This window comes from Mizuhopecten yessoensis, unplaced genomic scaffold (genome assembly GCF_002113885.1).
Source record: "Mizuhopecten yessoensis strain PY_sf001 unplaced genomic scaffold, ASM211388v2 scaffold9685, whole genome shotgun sequence".
Classification (NCBI taxonomy): domain Eukaryota; kingdom Metazoa; phylum Mollusca; class Bivalvia; order Pectinida; family Pectinidae; genus Mizuhopecten; species Mizuhopecten yessoensis.
The window spans coordinates 310,103-327,126 of record NW_018408171.1 but is presented as its reverse complement, the minus strand read 5'-3'; the positions used below and the strand labels follow the sequence as shown (position 1 = coordinate 327,126).

Here is a 17,024-nt window from a genome sequence, read left to right as displayed (position 1 = left end):
CCCCCCACCCCACCCCTAACTTTGTTGCAGGCGGTATAAAAAGTGAGCCAACCAAAAAACAAATTTTATAGCAAGCCAACACTAGGTACTAAATATTCATACTCTGCACCTAATGGATTTTTGTTGGAAGATTTAAACCCAGTATATCTAAGGTCTTTATTTGAACCAACTATTCCAGCAGTTACATAGCCATAAGGTACTTTAGAGTACATTTTTGACACATTTATAGTTTGTGATTGACAAAGGTCATCCATTTGAATGAAATTATATAATTTATAGCCTGTCACACCAACAAGCTACTGGCCAAATACCATTACCTTATACAGAAAACTTAATAACACTTTAATCAGGAACACAGGTTCAGATTATAACAAATCTGACCCTGTGACCTTAAGAGTAGGTCAAAGTCAATTATTTAAATAAGCTTAATAAAATTCAGCTCCGAACACAGTAGGACAAATATCATGATCTTGTTTATGCAAAGATATATAAAACATTCTACACATTTGACCCCTCTAACCTTTTAAGTTGGCCAAGATCATTCATTTGAACAATTTGATTGTCATTCACCCCAGAATGCTACAGACCAAATATCATGACACCAAAGCCTGTTGGTTATTCAGAAGGTGTGTAAAAGTTTTAACACATTTAACTTTTATATGACCGTGAGAGTGGGAAAAGGACTTTTATATGACCTTGATAGTGGGAAAAGGACGTGTTGTGACCTTGATAGTGGGAAAAGGACTTTTATATGACCTTGAGAGTGGGAAAAGGACGTGTTGTGACCTTGAGAGTGGGAAAAGGACTTTTAAGTGACCTTGAGAGTGGGAAAAGGACATTTATGTGACCTTGAGAGTGGGAAAAGGTTTTTTTGTGACATTGAGAGTGGAAAAAGGACATTTTTGTGACCTTGAGAGTGGAAAAAGGACTTTCATGTGACCTTGAGAGTGGGAAAAGAACTTTTATGTGACCTTGAGAGTGGGAAAAGGACATTTATGTGACCTTGAGAGTGGGAAATGGGTTTTGTGTGACCTTGAGAGTGGAAAAGGGACATTTATGTGACCTTGAGAGTGGGAAAAGGACTTTTATGTGACCTTGAGAGTGGGAAAAGGTCATTCACATGATCAAACTCAACAGTTCTTCAACCCAGCATGCTACAGTCTGAATACCACTACCCTTTTCCACTAGGTTATTATGAAAAAGTTGCTAAAATGTTTTCAACACTTGATCCTTGAGACTTTAAAAGAAAGTCAAGAGCATTGATTTGAAATAAGGGAGATAATTAAGTATCCTGTACCCAAGCATGCTACTGGCAGAGTGTCATTATCTGTAGCACATTGGTTATTCAAAAGAAATTGTTGTAAAAAAAGAGAAGATGGCAACAGATGGCAACAGATACTAAGATGAAACTTGTCTCTTAAACTCACTAAAACTTCCCAAAATTTAGACAATGCAGTTTTGAAATATCCTAATATCCTGTAACTTTTCGTCTTTAATGGTTTACTAAGATACTTATATATAGATATAACCTATTTTCTATCTTCTTGTAATATATCTCTGACACTAACTTATCTAATGAAAACAAATTGTTTGATTGTCCAGTCATAAAACATCTGTGTAAAGGCTTCAGGAGATGTAATACTTACACGTTTACCGTCAATGGTGGTGTAGAATGTGTATTTGTTATGTCTTGGCACATACTCTGATTCCCATTCCCCATCAATACCAAATCCATAGGTCTTACCGCTATCACATTCAAAGCTACAAAACAAAAGCATCATATTACATAAAAATTATGAACAATAATCTGTGTTCATATGGCATCAAACTATTATATCTGTATTGTATTGATCCTTACAACCCACACCACCAACCCATACAAACATTTAACTGATCCTTACAACCCACACCACCAAAGCATACACAAATTTAACTGATCCTTACAACCCACACCACCAACCCATACACACATTTAACTGACCCTTACAACCCACACCACCAAAGCATATAAACATTTAACTGATCCTTACAACCCACACCACCAAAACATACAAACATTAAACTGATCCTTACAACCCACCCCACCAAAGCATACAAACATTTAACTGATCCTTACAACCCACCCCACCAATACATACAAACCTTTAATTGATCCTTACAACCCACACCACCAAAGCATACAAACATTAAACTGATCCTTACAACCCACCCCACCAATGCATACAAACATTTAATTGATCCTTACAACCCACACCACAAAACCATACAAACATTTAACAGATCCTTACAACCCACACCACAAAACCATACAAACATTTAACAGATCCTTACAACCCACACCCCCAAAGCATACAAACATTTAACTGGTCCTTACAACCCACACCACCCAACCATACAAACATTTAACTGAGCCTTACAACCCACACCACCAATGCATACAAACAGTTAACTGATCCTTACAACCAACACCATCAAACCATACAAACCTTTAACTGATCCTTACAACCAACACCACCAAAACATACAAACCTTTAACTGATCCTTACAACCGACACCACCAAAACATACAAACATTAAACTGATCCTTACAACCCCCCCCACCAATACATACAAACATTTAACTGATCCTTACAACCCACACCACCAAAACATACAAACATTTAACAGATCATTACAAAAGCCTATGTGCTTACGTTTCCACCTGGTCCCTAAACACCCAAATCTGTATCCAAGCTGGATTTCTAAACTTTCTCCTGATAAACACTCATACCTGAATCCATGTCAGACAGCTACTGTGTTTTCCTATCCCATCTTGTGCAAAGATCTGTACAATCTGTTTTACAACAGCTCTATGGGGATATGTTACCCATTCTTTGAACATGAAATACAGGCTTTATACAATCATCCATTTACAAGTTACACTACAGACCAGTGGAGTATATACAGACATTAATTGACAAGTGACGGATCATGCCCAAAATCAATAGGGTTCTTCGCATCCACTAGGGCCATCCATAACCAATAGTTGCAATAACCCTAAATGCTGAACACAATGCAGGGAATAACAAAATCATAGTTTTTATTCCCTGTGAAACATTCATCATTTAGGGTTATTGCAACAACTGGTACAACAGTTGTCAGTATAATGTGGACAGGAGAAATACTGTGCTTGGTGCCTTCGGCATGGTATTTCAGTGAGGTAATTAACACTCTTAAAGTCGGCATTAGATCAGCGCTATCACAAGGAGGCAAAGACATCAACATACCCTGTCTCCTGCATACATACACACAAGCACGCATACTCTACACACATGGAGGCAGGTCCTTTAATGACCTTAACTGTTAATAGGACGTTAAACAAAATAAAACCATACCAATCCATACACCAAGTTTAAACTTTACATGATCATTTATTGTCAAGTTGTCACTCAGACAAGCCCAACCAAGCAGAATTGTATTTTTAGCAATGGTGACCTTGACATCTGTGGACCATGCCCTAAAATCGATAGGGTTCTTTGCATCTACTAGGGCAGCCTGCACACTAAGTTTGAACTTTGTATGGTTGATTGTTCTCAAGTTATCATCTGGACAAGCACTACAGACAAATAGGCGGACAGACACCCCATGTGACAGCTATCCCACCCCCCCTAAATTGTTTTCCGGGGGATAAAAACTGTCAAGCTTACCTTTCTACCTCCCCTCCGACATCCACATCAGTTCCCATCGGATCCTGTTTATGACAGATGACATCAAAGATACAGCCAACAAGGATACCAACTTTCTCCCCGGAACCACTGTCAGCAGACTCGCATTTCACCTCGTAATAGGGATGTGAGCGGGTCATCATTTGGCGGGAATAATAACAACCAATCACCTCACCCTTTCCTAAATTCCTGTTTCGTTAAAGAAAATGAAATAACATAATAAGAATGACAATTGTACCCAAAGCTGGAGTTCTGAAAAGTCCACGGGTTTCACTCAATGAAGTTCTCTACACCCTTGGAATATGTAAGGACAAAATCAAAGGCATGTGGTAAGCTGTTTGATTGGTTTCAGGTAAATATACCTGATCTATTGCTACATGAAGGACAGGCTCCAATTGCCAAGCCCTTAAGGCATTTGACATTCTGCAACCACTAGCCCTCCACCATTGGTTCGCGGGTTTGAGACCTTTGTGGGGCAGTCGCCAGGTACTATCTTTCATTATTAAATTCCTTTCATAACTTATTTAAATATAGTATGTGTTCTAGTTCATATTTTTAACAAAGTATCCAAAATTACTATCAAAATTTTATTATCTGAAAAAGTCGCATCATATCAACTCAGATCACAACACATTATAGATAATTTGAAACACCCAATCTAAAGTGTTGGGGATCAGGGTAATGCAGAAATGTGTCACCTCCTATTCTGATGATGAAATATAAACACCTCCTATGTAAGGTTTACTTAATCACTGTCACAGATGACCCTGATTTTTTGATATTTTCAGCAAATCGCTTGGCCTAAGTTTGGACCATGGAGACGCTGACACATGTTTCATTTGACTTGAGTTTCCTCGATCAAATAGCTAGAATTGCTCATCTGCATAGTATGACTGTTAATTATAAAATTAGCCTCCCAGTGATTGTTAACAGATGATTATTCGTACAAAATAGAGAGATTCAGAGAATAAATATGCTACATGTACTATGTACAGGGATCAGGCCAGGCCCCATCCTGGTATTCCCTATTGTATTCGGGATAATAAACCATAAAATAGAGAGAGAAAAAAACAGACGATTATTCTGGCCATTTGACTGGGCTGATGTCTCAGAGGGATTTTCTTGAGGCCAATGGTAGTATGAATATATAAATATATTATCTAGCCCTCAGTCTATCTGAGTATATTTGTATATTACCTAGACCTCAGTCTATCTGAGTATATTTGTATATTATCTAGCCCTGAGTCTATCTGAGTATGTTTGTATATTACCTAGCCCTCTGTCTATCTGAGTATATTTGTATATTACCTAGCCCTCTGTCTATCTGAGTATATTTGTATATTACCTAGCCCTCTGTCTATCTGAGTATATTTGTATATTACCTAGCCCTCTGTCTATCTGAGTATATTTGTATATTACCTAGCCCTCTGTCTATCTGAGTATATTTGTATATTACCTAGCCCTCTGTCTATCTGAGTATATTTGTATATTACCTAGCCCTCTGTCTATCTGAGTATATTTGTATATTACCTAGCCCTCTGTCTATCTGAGTATATTTGTATATTACCTAGCCCTCTGTCTATCTGAGTATATTTGTATATTACCTAGCCCTCTGTCTATCTGAGTATATTTGTATATTACCTAGCCCTCTGTCTATCTGAGTATATTTGTATATTACCTAGCCCTCTGTCTATCTGAGTATATTTGTATATTACCTAGCCCTCTGTCTATCTGAGTATATTTGTATATTACCTAGCCCTCTGTCTATCTGAGTATATTTGTATATTACCTAGCCCTCTGTCTATCTGAGTATATTTGTATATTACCTAGCCCTCTGTCTATCTGAGTATATTTGTATATTACCTAGCCCTCTGTCTATCTGAGTATATTTGTATATTACCTAGCCCTCTGTCTATCTGAGTATATTTGTATATTACCTAGCCCTCTGTCTATCTGAGTATATTTGTATATTATCTAGCCCTCTGTCTATCTGAGTATATTTGTATATTATCTAGCCCTGAGTCTATCTGAGTATGTTTGTATATTACCTAGCCCTCTGTCTATCTGAGTATATTTGTATATTACCTAGCCCTCAGTCTATCTGAGTATATTTGTATCTTATCTAGCCCTCAGTCTATCTGAATATGTATATAATTACCTAGCCCTCAGTCTATCTGAGTATATTTGTATATTACCTAGCCCTCAATCTATCTGAGCACATATGTATATTACCTAGCCCTCAGCCTAACCAAGTACATATGTATATTACCTAACCCTCAGCCTATCTGAATATATTTGTATATTGACCTAGCCCTCATCCTATCCGAGTATATCTGTATATTACCTAACCCTCAGCCTATCTGAGTACATATGTTTATTACCTAGCCCTCAGTCTATCTGAGTATGTATGTTTATTACCTAACCCTCAGCCTATCTGAATATATCTGTATATTGACCTAGCCCTCATCCTATCCGAGTATATCTGTATAATAACTAACCCTCAGCCTATCTGAGTACATATGTTTATTACCTAGCCCTCAGTCTATCTGAGTATATTTGTATCTTATCTAGCCCTCAGTCTATCTGAATATGTATATAATTACCTAGCCCTCAGTCTATCTGAGTATGTATGTTTATTACCTAGCCCTCAGCCTATCTGAGTATATATGTTACCTAGACCTCAGCCTATCTGAGTACATATATAGGTTACCTTTCCCTCAGCCTATCTGATACATAGCCCTCAGTCTATCTGAGTAAGTATGTATATTACCTAACCCTCAGTCTATCTGAGTATATATCTATATTACCTAACCCTCAGTCTATCTAATTATGTATGTATATCACCTAACCCTCAGTCTATCTGAGTATATATCTATATTACCTAACCCTCAGTCTATCTGAGTATGTAAGTCTATCTGAGTATATTTGTATCTTATCTAGCCCTCAGTCTATCTGAATATGTATATAATTACCTAGCCCTCAGTCTATCTGAGTATATTTGTATCTTATCTAGCCCTCAGTCTATCTGAATATGTATATAATTACCTAGCCCTCAGTCTATCTGAGTATGTATGTATATTACCTTGTACATGTGTATATTACTTAGCCCTCAGTCTATCTGACACCTTTTGCATATTACCTAGCACTAATTCTGTCTGGGTATATTAACCATTACCTAGCCCTCAGCCTATCTGAGTATGTATGTATCTTAACTACCTCGCAGTCTATCTGAGTACATATGTATATTACCTAACCCTTAGCCTATCTGAGTACACCTATCTGAATATATTTGTATATTGACCTAGCCCTCGTCCTATCCGAGTATATCTGTATATTACCTAACCCTCAGCCTATCTGAATATATCTGTATATTGACCTAGCCCTCATCCTATCCGAGTATATCTGTATATTACCTAACCCTCAGCCTATCTATGTACATATGTTTATTACCTAGCCCTCAGTCTATCTGAGTATGTATGTATATTACCTAACCCCTCTGTCTATCTGAGTATATTTGTATATTAGCTAGCCCTCAATCTATCTGAGCACATATGTATATTACCTAGCCCTCAGCCTAACCAAGTACATATGTATATTACCTAACCCTCAGCCTATCTGAGTGTGTATATTACTTAGCCCTCAGTCTATCTGAAAAAATATGCATATTACCTAGCACTCATTCTGTCTGGGTATATTAACCATTACCTAGCCCTCAGCCTATCTGAGTATGTATGTATATTACCAAACCCTCAGTCGATTTGAGTACATATGTATATCACCTAACCCTCAGTCTATCTGAGTACATATGTATATTACCTAACCCTTAGCCTATCTGAGTACATATGTATATTACCTAACCCTTAGTCTATCTGAGTATGTATGTATATTACCTAACCCACAGCCTATCTATGTACATGTGTATATTACCTAACCCTCAGTCTATCTAAGTATGTATGTATATCACCTAACCCTCAGTCTATCTGAGTATGTATGTTTATTCCCTAGCCCTCAGCCTATCTGAGTATGTATGTATATTACCTAACCCTCAGTCTATCTGAGTACATATGTATATCACCTAACCCTCAGTCTATCTGAGTATGTATGTATATCACCTAACCCTCAGTCTATCTGAGAATGTATGTATATTACCTAACCCTCAGTCTATCTGAGTATGTAAGTATATCACCTAGCCCTCAGTCTATCTGAGTATGTATGTATATTACCTAGCCCTCAGCCTATCTGAGTATGTATGTATATTACCTAACCCTCAGTCTATTTGAGTACATATGTATATCACCTAACCCTCAGTCTATCTGAGTATGTAAGTATATCACCTAGCCCTCAGTCTATCTGAGTATGTATGTATATTACCTAACCCTCAGTCTATTTGCGTATGTATATAATTACCTAGCCCTCAGCCTATCTGAATATGTATGTATATTACCTAACCCTCAGTCTATCTGAGTACATATGTATATCACCTAACCCTCAGTCTATTTGAGTATGTATATAATTACCTAGCCCTCAGCCTATCTGAATATGTATGTATATTACCTAACCCTCAGTCTATCTGAGTACATATGTATATCACCTAACCCTCAGTCTATCTGAGTATGTAAGTATATCACCTAACCCTCAGTCTATTTGAGTATGTAAGTATATCACCTAGCCCTCAGTCTATCTGAGTACATATGTTTATCACCTAGCCCTCAGTCTATCTGAGTACATATGTTTATTACCTAACCCTCAGTCTATCTGAGTACATATGTATATCACCTAACCCTCAGTCTATCTGAGTATGTAAGTATATTACCTAACCCTCAGTCTATTTGAGTACATATGTATATTACCTAACCCTCAGTCTATCTGAGTATGTATGTATATCACCTAACCCTCAGTCTATCTGAGTATGTATGTTGATTACCTAGCCCTCAGTCTATCTGAGAATGTATGTATATTACCTAACCCTCAGTCTATCATAGTAGGTAAGTATATCACCTAACCCTCAGTCTATCTGAGTATGTATGTTTATTACCTAACCATCAGCCTATCTGAGTATGTATGTATATTACCTAACCCTCAGTCTATTTGAGTACATATGTATATCACCTAGCCCTCAGTCTATCTGAGTATGTATGTTTATTACCTAGCCCTCAGTCTATCTGAGTATGTATGTTGATTACCTCGCCCTCAGTCTATCTGAGAATGTATGTATATTACCTACCCCTCAGTCTATTTGAGTACATATGTATATCACCTAACCCTCAGTCTATCTGTGTATGTATGTATATTACCTTGCCCTCAGCGTGTCAGGGTATATTGTCCACTCCCATCTTACCTGAGTGTGTTGTTCACCATTATCTGGTTACAAGAAGCATACACATCCATGAATGGCGTGTAGTCCACCTCCACCTCCACTTTTCCTCCCTCAAATGACATCTCTGGCCATATGGGGCTGACTGTCTCCTGTCAAAATTAAGATGGGGAAAATAATTTCATGTTGTATTATTATTTTTTACCTGCTAAACCTGCTATTTTTTTTGAGAATATATATATGCTCACATGAGTCCAATGATTCAATCAGTAAGAGTGTCCATGTATGTACAGCTTTGTAAATCTTAATAACTCGATCATTTAGTATTAACTGCAGCAATCTAAGAAAATTTGCCATTTTCAAGAACATGACTGTGGTAACAGAAATATAAACAAATTGTCTTTCATAGGATCTGTCTGACACAACGAAATGTATTTCATTGGATCTGTCTGACATAACGAAATGTATTTCATAGGATCTGTCTGACATAACGAAATGTATTTCATAGGATCTGTCTGACATAACGAAATGTATTTCATAGGATCTGTCTGACATAACGAAATGTATTTCATAGGATCTGTCTGACATAACGAAATGTATTTCATAGGATCTGTCTGACATAACGAAATGTATTTCATAGGATCTGTCTGACATAACGAAATGTATTTCATAGGATCTGTCTGACATAACGAAATGTATTTCATAGGATCTGTCTGACATAACGAAATGTATTTCATAGGATCTGTCTGACATAACGAAATGTATTTCATAGGATCTGTCTGACATAACGAAATGTATTTCATAGGATCTGTCTGACATAACGAAATGTATTTCATAGGATCTGTCTGACATAACTAAATGTATTTCATAGGATCTGTCTGACATAACGAAATGTATTTCATAGGATCTGTCTGACATAACGAAATGTATTTCATAGGATCTGTCTGACATAATGAAATGTATTTCATATGATCTGTCTGACATAACTAAATGTATTTCATAGGATCTGTCTGACATAACGGTATGTATTTCATAGGATTTGTCTGACATAACTAAATGTATTTCATAGGATTTGTCTGACATAACAAAATGTATTTCTTAGGATTTGTCTGACATAACGAAATGTATTTCATAGGATTTGTCTGACATAACGAAATGTATTTCTTAGGATTTGTCTGACATAACGAAATGTATTTAATAGGATTTGTCTGACATAATGAAATGTATTTCATAGGATTTGTCTGACATAATGAAATGTATTTCATAGGATCTGTCTGACATAATGAGATGTATTTCATAGGATCTGTCTGACATAACGAAATGTATTTCATAGGATTTGTCTGACATAACGAAATGTATTTCTTAGGATTTGTCTGACATAACGAAATGTATTTAATAGGATTTGTCTGACATAATGAAATGTATTTCATAGGATCTGTCTGACATAACTAAATGTATTTCATAGGATTTGTCTAACATAACTAAATGTATTTCATGTAATGAGCAGTACACACGCTGCAGATATTATTGAGAAATTCAATCACACATGTTTGCTTTAGAAAACTGTATCAAACCATTACAATTATACACGTTTCACAAGAGAGAGCTAGCATGTATAGGTTTCCTGTACATTACAGATAGTCATTGCTGTACTGACGTTTGGTTGATATTACCCGTCAAGGGTAGTCAAAATCTCATGTTTCACCAATACAGGGGTCAATAACTGTTGTTAATGCATATCTTAAGAAAGTAAGCTGTGTAATTTGAACATACTTATATTAGTAAATCAAATTTTGGTGCATAATCAAATCTATTAAGATTAAGCTAATTGATGAATTAGCACACTCACCGAGTTGTAGACCTCACCTTACACACGACCAGAGATAAAGTGTCTGAGATATATTGAGTTGTAGACCTCACCTTACACACGACCTGAGATATAGTGTCTGAGATATACAGAGCTATAGACCTCACCTTACACACGACCAGAGATATAGAGTGTGAGATATACAGAGCTATAGACCTCACCTTACACACGACCAGAGATAAAGTGTCTGAGATATATTGAGTTGTAGACCTCACCTTACACACGACCAGAGATATAGTGTCTGAGATATACTGAGTTGTAGACCTCACCTTACACACCACCCGAGATATAGTGTCTGAGATATACAGAGTTGTAGACCTCACCTTACACATGACCAGAGATATAGTGTCTGAGATATACAGAGTTGTAGACCTCACCTTACACACGACCAGAGATATAGTGTCTGAGATATACAGAGTTGTAGACCTCACCTTACACACGACCAGAGATATAGTGTCTGAGATATACAGAGTTGTAGACCTCACCTTACACACGACCAGAGATATAGTGTCTGAGATATACAGAGTTGTAGACCTCACCTTACACACGACCAGAGATATAGTGTCTGAGATATACAGAGTTGTAGACCTCACCTTACACACGACCAGAGATATAGTGTCTGAGATATACAGAGTTGTAGACCTCACCTTACACACGACCAGAGATATAGTGTCTGAGATATACAGAGTTGTAGACCTCACCTTACACACGACCAGAGATATAGTGTCTGAGATATACAGAGTTGTAGACCTCACCTTACACACGACCAGAGATATAGTGTCTGAGATATACAGAGTTGTAGACCTCACCTTACACACGACCAGAGATATAGTGTCTGAGATATACAGAGTTGTAGACCTCACCTTACACACGACCAGAGATATAGTGTCTGAGATATACAGAGTTGTAGACCTCACCTTACACACGACCAGAGATATAGTGTCTGAGATATACAGAGTTGTAGACCTCACCTTACACACGACCAGAGATATAGTGTCTGAGATATACAGAGTTGTAGACCTCACCTTACACACGACCAGAGATATAGTGTCTGAGATATACAGAGTTGTAGACCTCACCTTACACACGACCAGAGATATAGTGTCTGAGATATACAGAGTTGTAGACCTCACCTTACACACGACCAGAGATATAGTGTCTGAGATATACAGAGTTGTAGACCTCACCTTACACACGACCAGAGATATAGTGTCTGAGATATACAGAGTTGTAGACCTCACCTTACACACGACCAGAGATATAGTGTCTGAGATATACAGAGTTGTAGACCTCACCTTACACACGACCAGAGATATAGTGTCTGAGATATACAGAGTTGTAGACCTCACCTTACACACGACCAGAGATATAGTGTCTGAGATATACAGAGTTGTAGACCTCACCTTACACACGACCAGAGATATAGTGTCTGAGATATACAGAGTTGTAGACCTCACCTTACACACGACCAGAGATATAGTGTCTGAGATATACAGAGTTGTAGACCTCACCTTACACACGACCAGAGATATAGTGTCTGAGATATACAGAGTTGTAGACCTCACCTTACACACGACCAGAGATATAGTGTCTGATATATACAGAGTTGTAAACCTCACCTTACACACGACCAGAGATAAAGTGTCTGAGATATATTGAGTTGTAGACCTCACCTTACACACGACCTGAGATATAGTGTCTGAGATATACAGAGTTGTAAACCTCACCTTACACACGACCAGAGATATAGTGTCTGAGATATACAGAGTTGTAGACCTCACCTTACACATGACCAGAGATATAGTGTCTGATATATACAGAGTTGTAGACCTCACCTTACACACGACCAGAGATATAGTGTCTGAGATATACAGAGTTGTAGACCTCACCTTACACACGACAAGAGATATAGTGTCTAAGATATACAGAGTTGTAGACCTCACCTTACACACGACCCGAGATATAGTGTCCATCACATGACTCTTTATGTCCTTGACCTCTGCAGTTGCATCATAAGGAATTATAACCTGCACTGGATTCTTCCCAATCATCACATCAAAGAGAGGCTGAAATAATACAAAAAAGACTGAAATTGCCATAAAATAACCCTGTAATGTTAGAAAACAAAAAATCTTTCTAACAACAAAATTTTCATTGCAGCAAAAAGTTTGTTTTTAAACAATATACATATTTCAAACCCCTGGCTTTGGTTTTTGAAGGATCACCTACATTGTCCAAGGTCATCTCTGTGAGGGCGACATCCAGCTTGCCCATCTTGCACTGTTTTGTATGGTGGACAGGCTCTCTATTCACACTGGACTGGGACTTGATGTAGGCGGCGACACTGGTCCTGATACAGGGTTGGGGCACCACCATCACATGACCTCGTTCATATACCATCATTTTACCTGTCAGCAAAAAATATCCAAACAGATTACATGACTGTACTTACACGCTAATCAAAATAGAGCACATGACATATCACCGCGATATACTGATCAAAATACATTAAATAATCAAAGTCATACACCAATCAAAAAGATCACATGACTTCACTGATATAGCTAGAACTTTCAGCACAATGGTAGACTTATACCACCTACCTGCTCCAAGAACCATAGGAATAGTTTTTTCCAAAAGTATTTCAAACAAAAGCTAGGGCATAACTCCACTAATGGGAAGGAAACTCCAGCATATATACTTTAATAACATCATCTTAATGCAAGTGTTACATCTTTCAAGTATCATTCGAATCTGTGCATTAGTTTGGGAGGAGTAGTGTAAAACACAATTTTAAACAAAGATACATAGCTCCACAATAAGGGAAGGTAACATTAATTTACATACTTTATCTATTTTCCCTTAATATAAGGGTTCTGTGTACCAAGGGTCATTAAAATTGGTGCCATACTTTGGGAGGAGTGGTGCGAACATTATTTGAACATGAAGGAACAGAACTCCCAAAAACATTTGTCAGATCAAAATAGTAATCACAGGTGCACCACTTCAGAGTATGATGACTACATCAGTGAAGTTTCATGAAATTCAGCTAAAAACTATACGAGGAATTGTCCAGACAAAATTTTGTCTACAGACAGTCAGACAGATGGATAGACAGACGGAAGGACAAACAGACAACCTGATTCTAGTATATTAGTATATAATAATCCAAACATGTACAGAACATATGACTTTAACTATCTCAGGGCCTTTTGGAGTTGGATAGCATCATTGTACACACCTTCATTGATGTCTATTAGAGGACAAGCATCATTGTTCATACCTTCATTGATGCCTATTAGAGGACAAGCATCATTGTACACACCTTCATTGATGTCTACTAGAGGACAAGCATCATTGTACATACCTTAATTGATGTCTATTAGAGAACAAGCATCATTGTACACCCCTTCATTGATGTCTATTAGAGGACAAGCACCATTGTACACACCTTCATTGATGTCTATTAGAGGACAGGCATCATTGTCCATACCTTCTTTGATGTCTATTAGAGGACAAGCATCATTGTTCATACCTTCATTAATGCCTATTAGAGGACAAGCATCATTGTACATTCCTTCATTGATGTCTATTAGAGGACAAGCTTCATTGTACATACCTTCACTGCTGTCTATTAGAGGACAAGCATCATTGTACCCACCTTCATTGATGTCTATTAGAGGACAGGCATCATTGTACATACCTTCATTGATGCCTATTAGAGGACAAGCATCATTGTACATACCTTCATTGATGTCTATTAGAGAACAAGCATCATTGTACACACCTTCATTGATATCTATTAGAGGACAAGCATCATTGTACATACCTTCATTGATGTCTATTAGGGGACAATCATCATTGTACATACCTTCATTGATGTCTATAAGAGGACAAGCATCATTGTACATACCTTCACTGATGTCTATTAGGGGACAAGCATCATTGTACATACCTTCATTGATGTCTATTAGAGGACAGGCATCATTGTACACACCTTCATTGATGTCTTTTAGAGGACAAGCATCATTGTACATACCTTCATTGATTTCAATTAGGGGACAAGCATTATTGTACATACCTTCATTGATGTCTATTAGGGGACAAGCATCATTGTAGATACCTTCATTGATGTCTATTAGAGGACAAGCATCATTGTACATACCTTCATTGATGTCTATAAGAGGACAAGCATCATTGTACATACCTTCATTGATGTCTAATAGAGGACAGGCATCATTGTACACCCCTTCATTGATGTCTTTTAGAGGACAAGCATCATTGTACATAACTTCATTGATGTCTATTAGAGGAAAAGCATCATTGTACATACCTTCATTGATGTCTATTAGAGGACAATCATCATTGTACATACCTTCATTGACGTCTATTAGAGGACAGGCATCCTTGTCCATACCTTCATTGATGTCTATTAGGGGAAAAGCATCATTGTACATACCTTCATTGACGTCTATTAGAGGACAGGCATCCTTGTCCATACCTTCATTGATGTCTATTAGGGGACAAGCATCATTGTACATACCTTCATTGACGTCTATTAGAGGACAGGCATCAGTCTTCACAGTCCTCTTGGAATTGATATCTATTAGAGGACAAGCATCATTGTACATTCCTTCATTGATGTCTATTAGAGGAAAAGCATCATTGTACATTCCTTCATTGATGTCTATTAGATGACAAGCATCATTGTACATAGCTTCATTGATGTCTATTAGAGTAAAAGCATCATTGTACATACCTTCATTGACGTCTATTAGAGGACAGGCATCAATGTACATACCTTCATTGATGTGTATTAGAGGACAGGCATCATTGTCCATACCCTCATTGATGTCTATTAGAGGACAATCATCATTGTACATACCTTCATTGATGTGTATTAGAGGACAGGCATCATTGAACATACCTTCATTGATGTCTATAAGAGGACAAGCATCATTGTACATCACTTCATTGATGTCTATTAGAGAACAAGCATCATTGTACATACCTTCATTGATGTCTAATAGAGGACAGGCATCATTGTACACCCCTTCATTGATGTCTTTTAGAGGACAACCATCATTGTACATAACTTCATTGATGTCTATTAGAGTAAAAGCATCATTGTACATACCTTCATTGACGTCTATTAGAGGACAGGCATCCTTGTCCATACCTTCATTGATGTCTATTATAGGACAGGCATCAGTCTTCACAGTCCTCTTGGAATTGATATCTATTAGAGGACAAGCATCATTGTACATCACTTCATTGATGTCTATTAGAGGACATGCATCATTGTACATACCTTCATTGATGACTATTAGAGGACAGGCATCATTGTCCATACCCTCATTGATGTCTATTAGAGGACAGGGATCATTGTACATACCTACATTGATGTCTATTAGAGGACAGGGATCATTGTACATACCTACATTGATGTCTATTAGAGGACAAGCATCATTGTACATACCTTCATTGATGTCTATTAGAGGACAGGCATCAGTCTTCACAGTCCTCTTGGAGACGTTTCTCAGGTATCTCACATTTGTCCCCGAAGCATCAATAGTGCATATTTCTGGTGAAACCTCACACAGCAAAGCCAGGGCATTGTCGGTCAGAAGTGAACAGCCACTCACATTGACCTGGCAAGGTAAACAGAGTTCTTGTTTTGATGTATGTGTAAGGGGGTTATTTCTGTGGTTGCTAATACATAAATACGGTAGACACAATAGTCTAGTGGTAGGACGTCAGGCTTGTGACTGAAGGGTTGAGTCACGTCACAGTGCTGTGTTCTATCTTTGAACAAGATAAGATACTTAACCCCGCTTGTTCCATCTACTCAGCTGTAAATGAGTACGTGGTTGCATTGGGCAGTGCTAGAATTGTTGAATGATAGCTGTGAGTGACAAAATGGCAGCACCAGCTGTATGCTCCCCTTGAAGTTGAGAAAGATATTGGCTGGTTGCAAAGGTCCTATAACCACGGATAATGACTTGTGAACCCCTTTGAGATGACCTATGAACTAGGTTATAATAAAGCCGTATATAAGAACCTCAAATTATTATTATTATTATTATTATAACAATGGGGGAGTGCTGTTACTGCAGTAAGTGTAACATGGGGGGGGGGG

At 37.6% G+C, this 17,024-nt stretch overlaps 1 protein-coding gene across 1 annotated transcript in view; it reads right to left on the bottom strand.

The window, feature by feature from the left end:
• The window catches only part of LOC110458668, a 168,477-nt gene that overhangs the window by 139,553 nt on the left and 11,900 nt on the right, over positions 1 to 17,024 (bottom strand). The window contains exons 5-10 of the mRNA XM_021510496.1: positions 16,365 to 16,536; positions 13,115 to 13,293; positions 12,829 to 12,951; positions 9,043 to 9,170; positions 3,687 to 3,893; positions 1,647 to 1,761 (exon numbers count right to left, since the gene is read on the bottom strand). Coding sequence (XP_021366171.1) covers positions 1,647 to 1,761; positions 3,687 to 3,893; positions 9,043 to 9,170; positions 12,829 to 12,951; positions 13,115 to 13,293; positions 16,365 to 16,536 — 924 coding nt within the window. The remainder of the gene's footprint in view (positions 1 to 1,646; positions 1,762 to 3,686; positions 3,894 to 9,042; positions 9,171 to 12,828; positions 12,952 to 13,114; positions 13,294 to 16,364; positions 16,537 to 17,024) is intronic.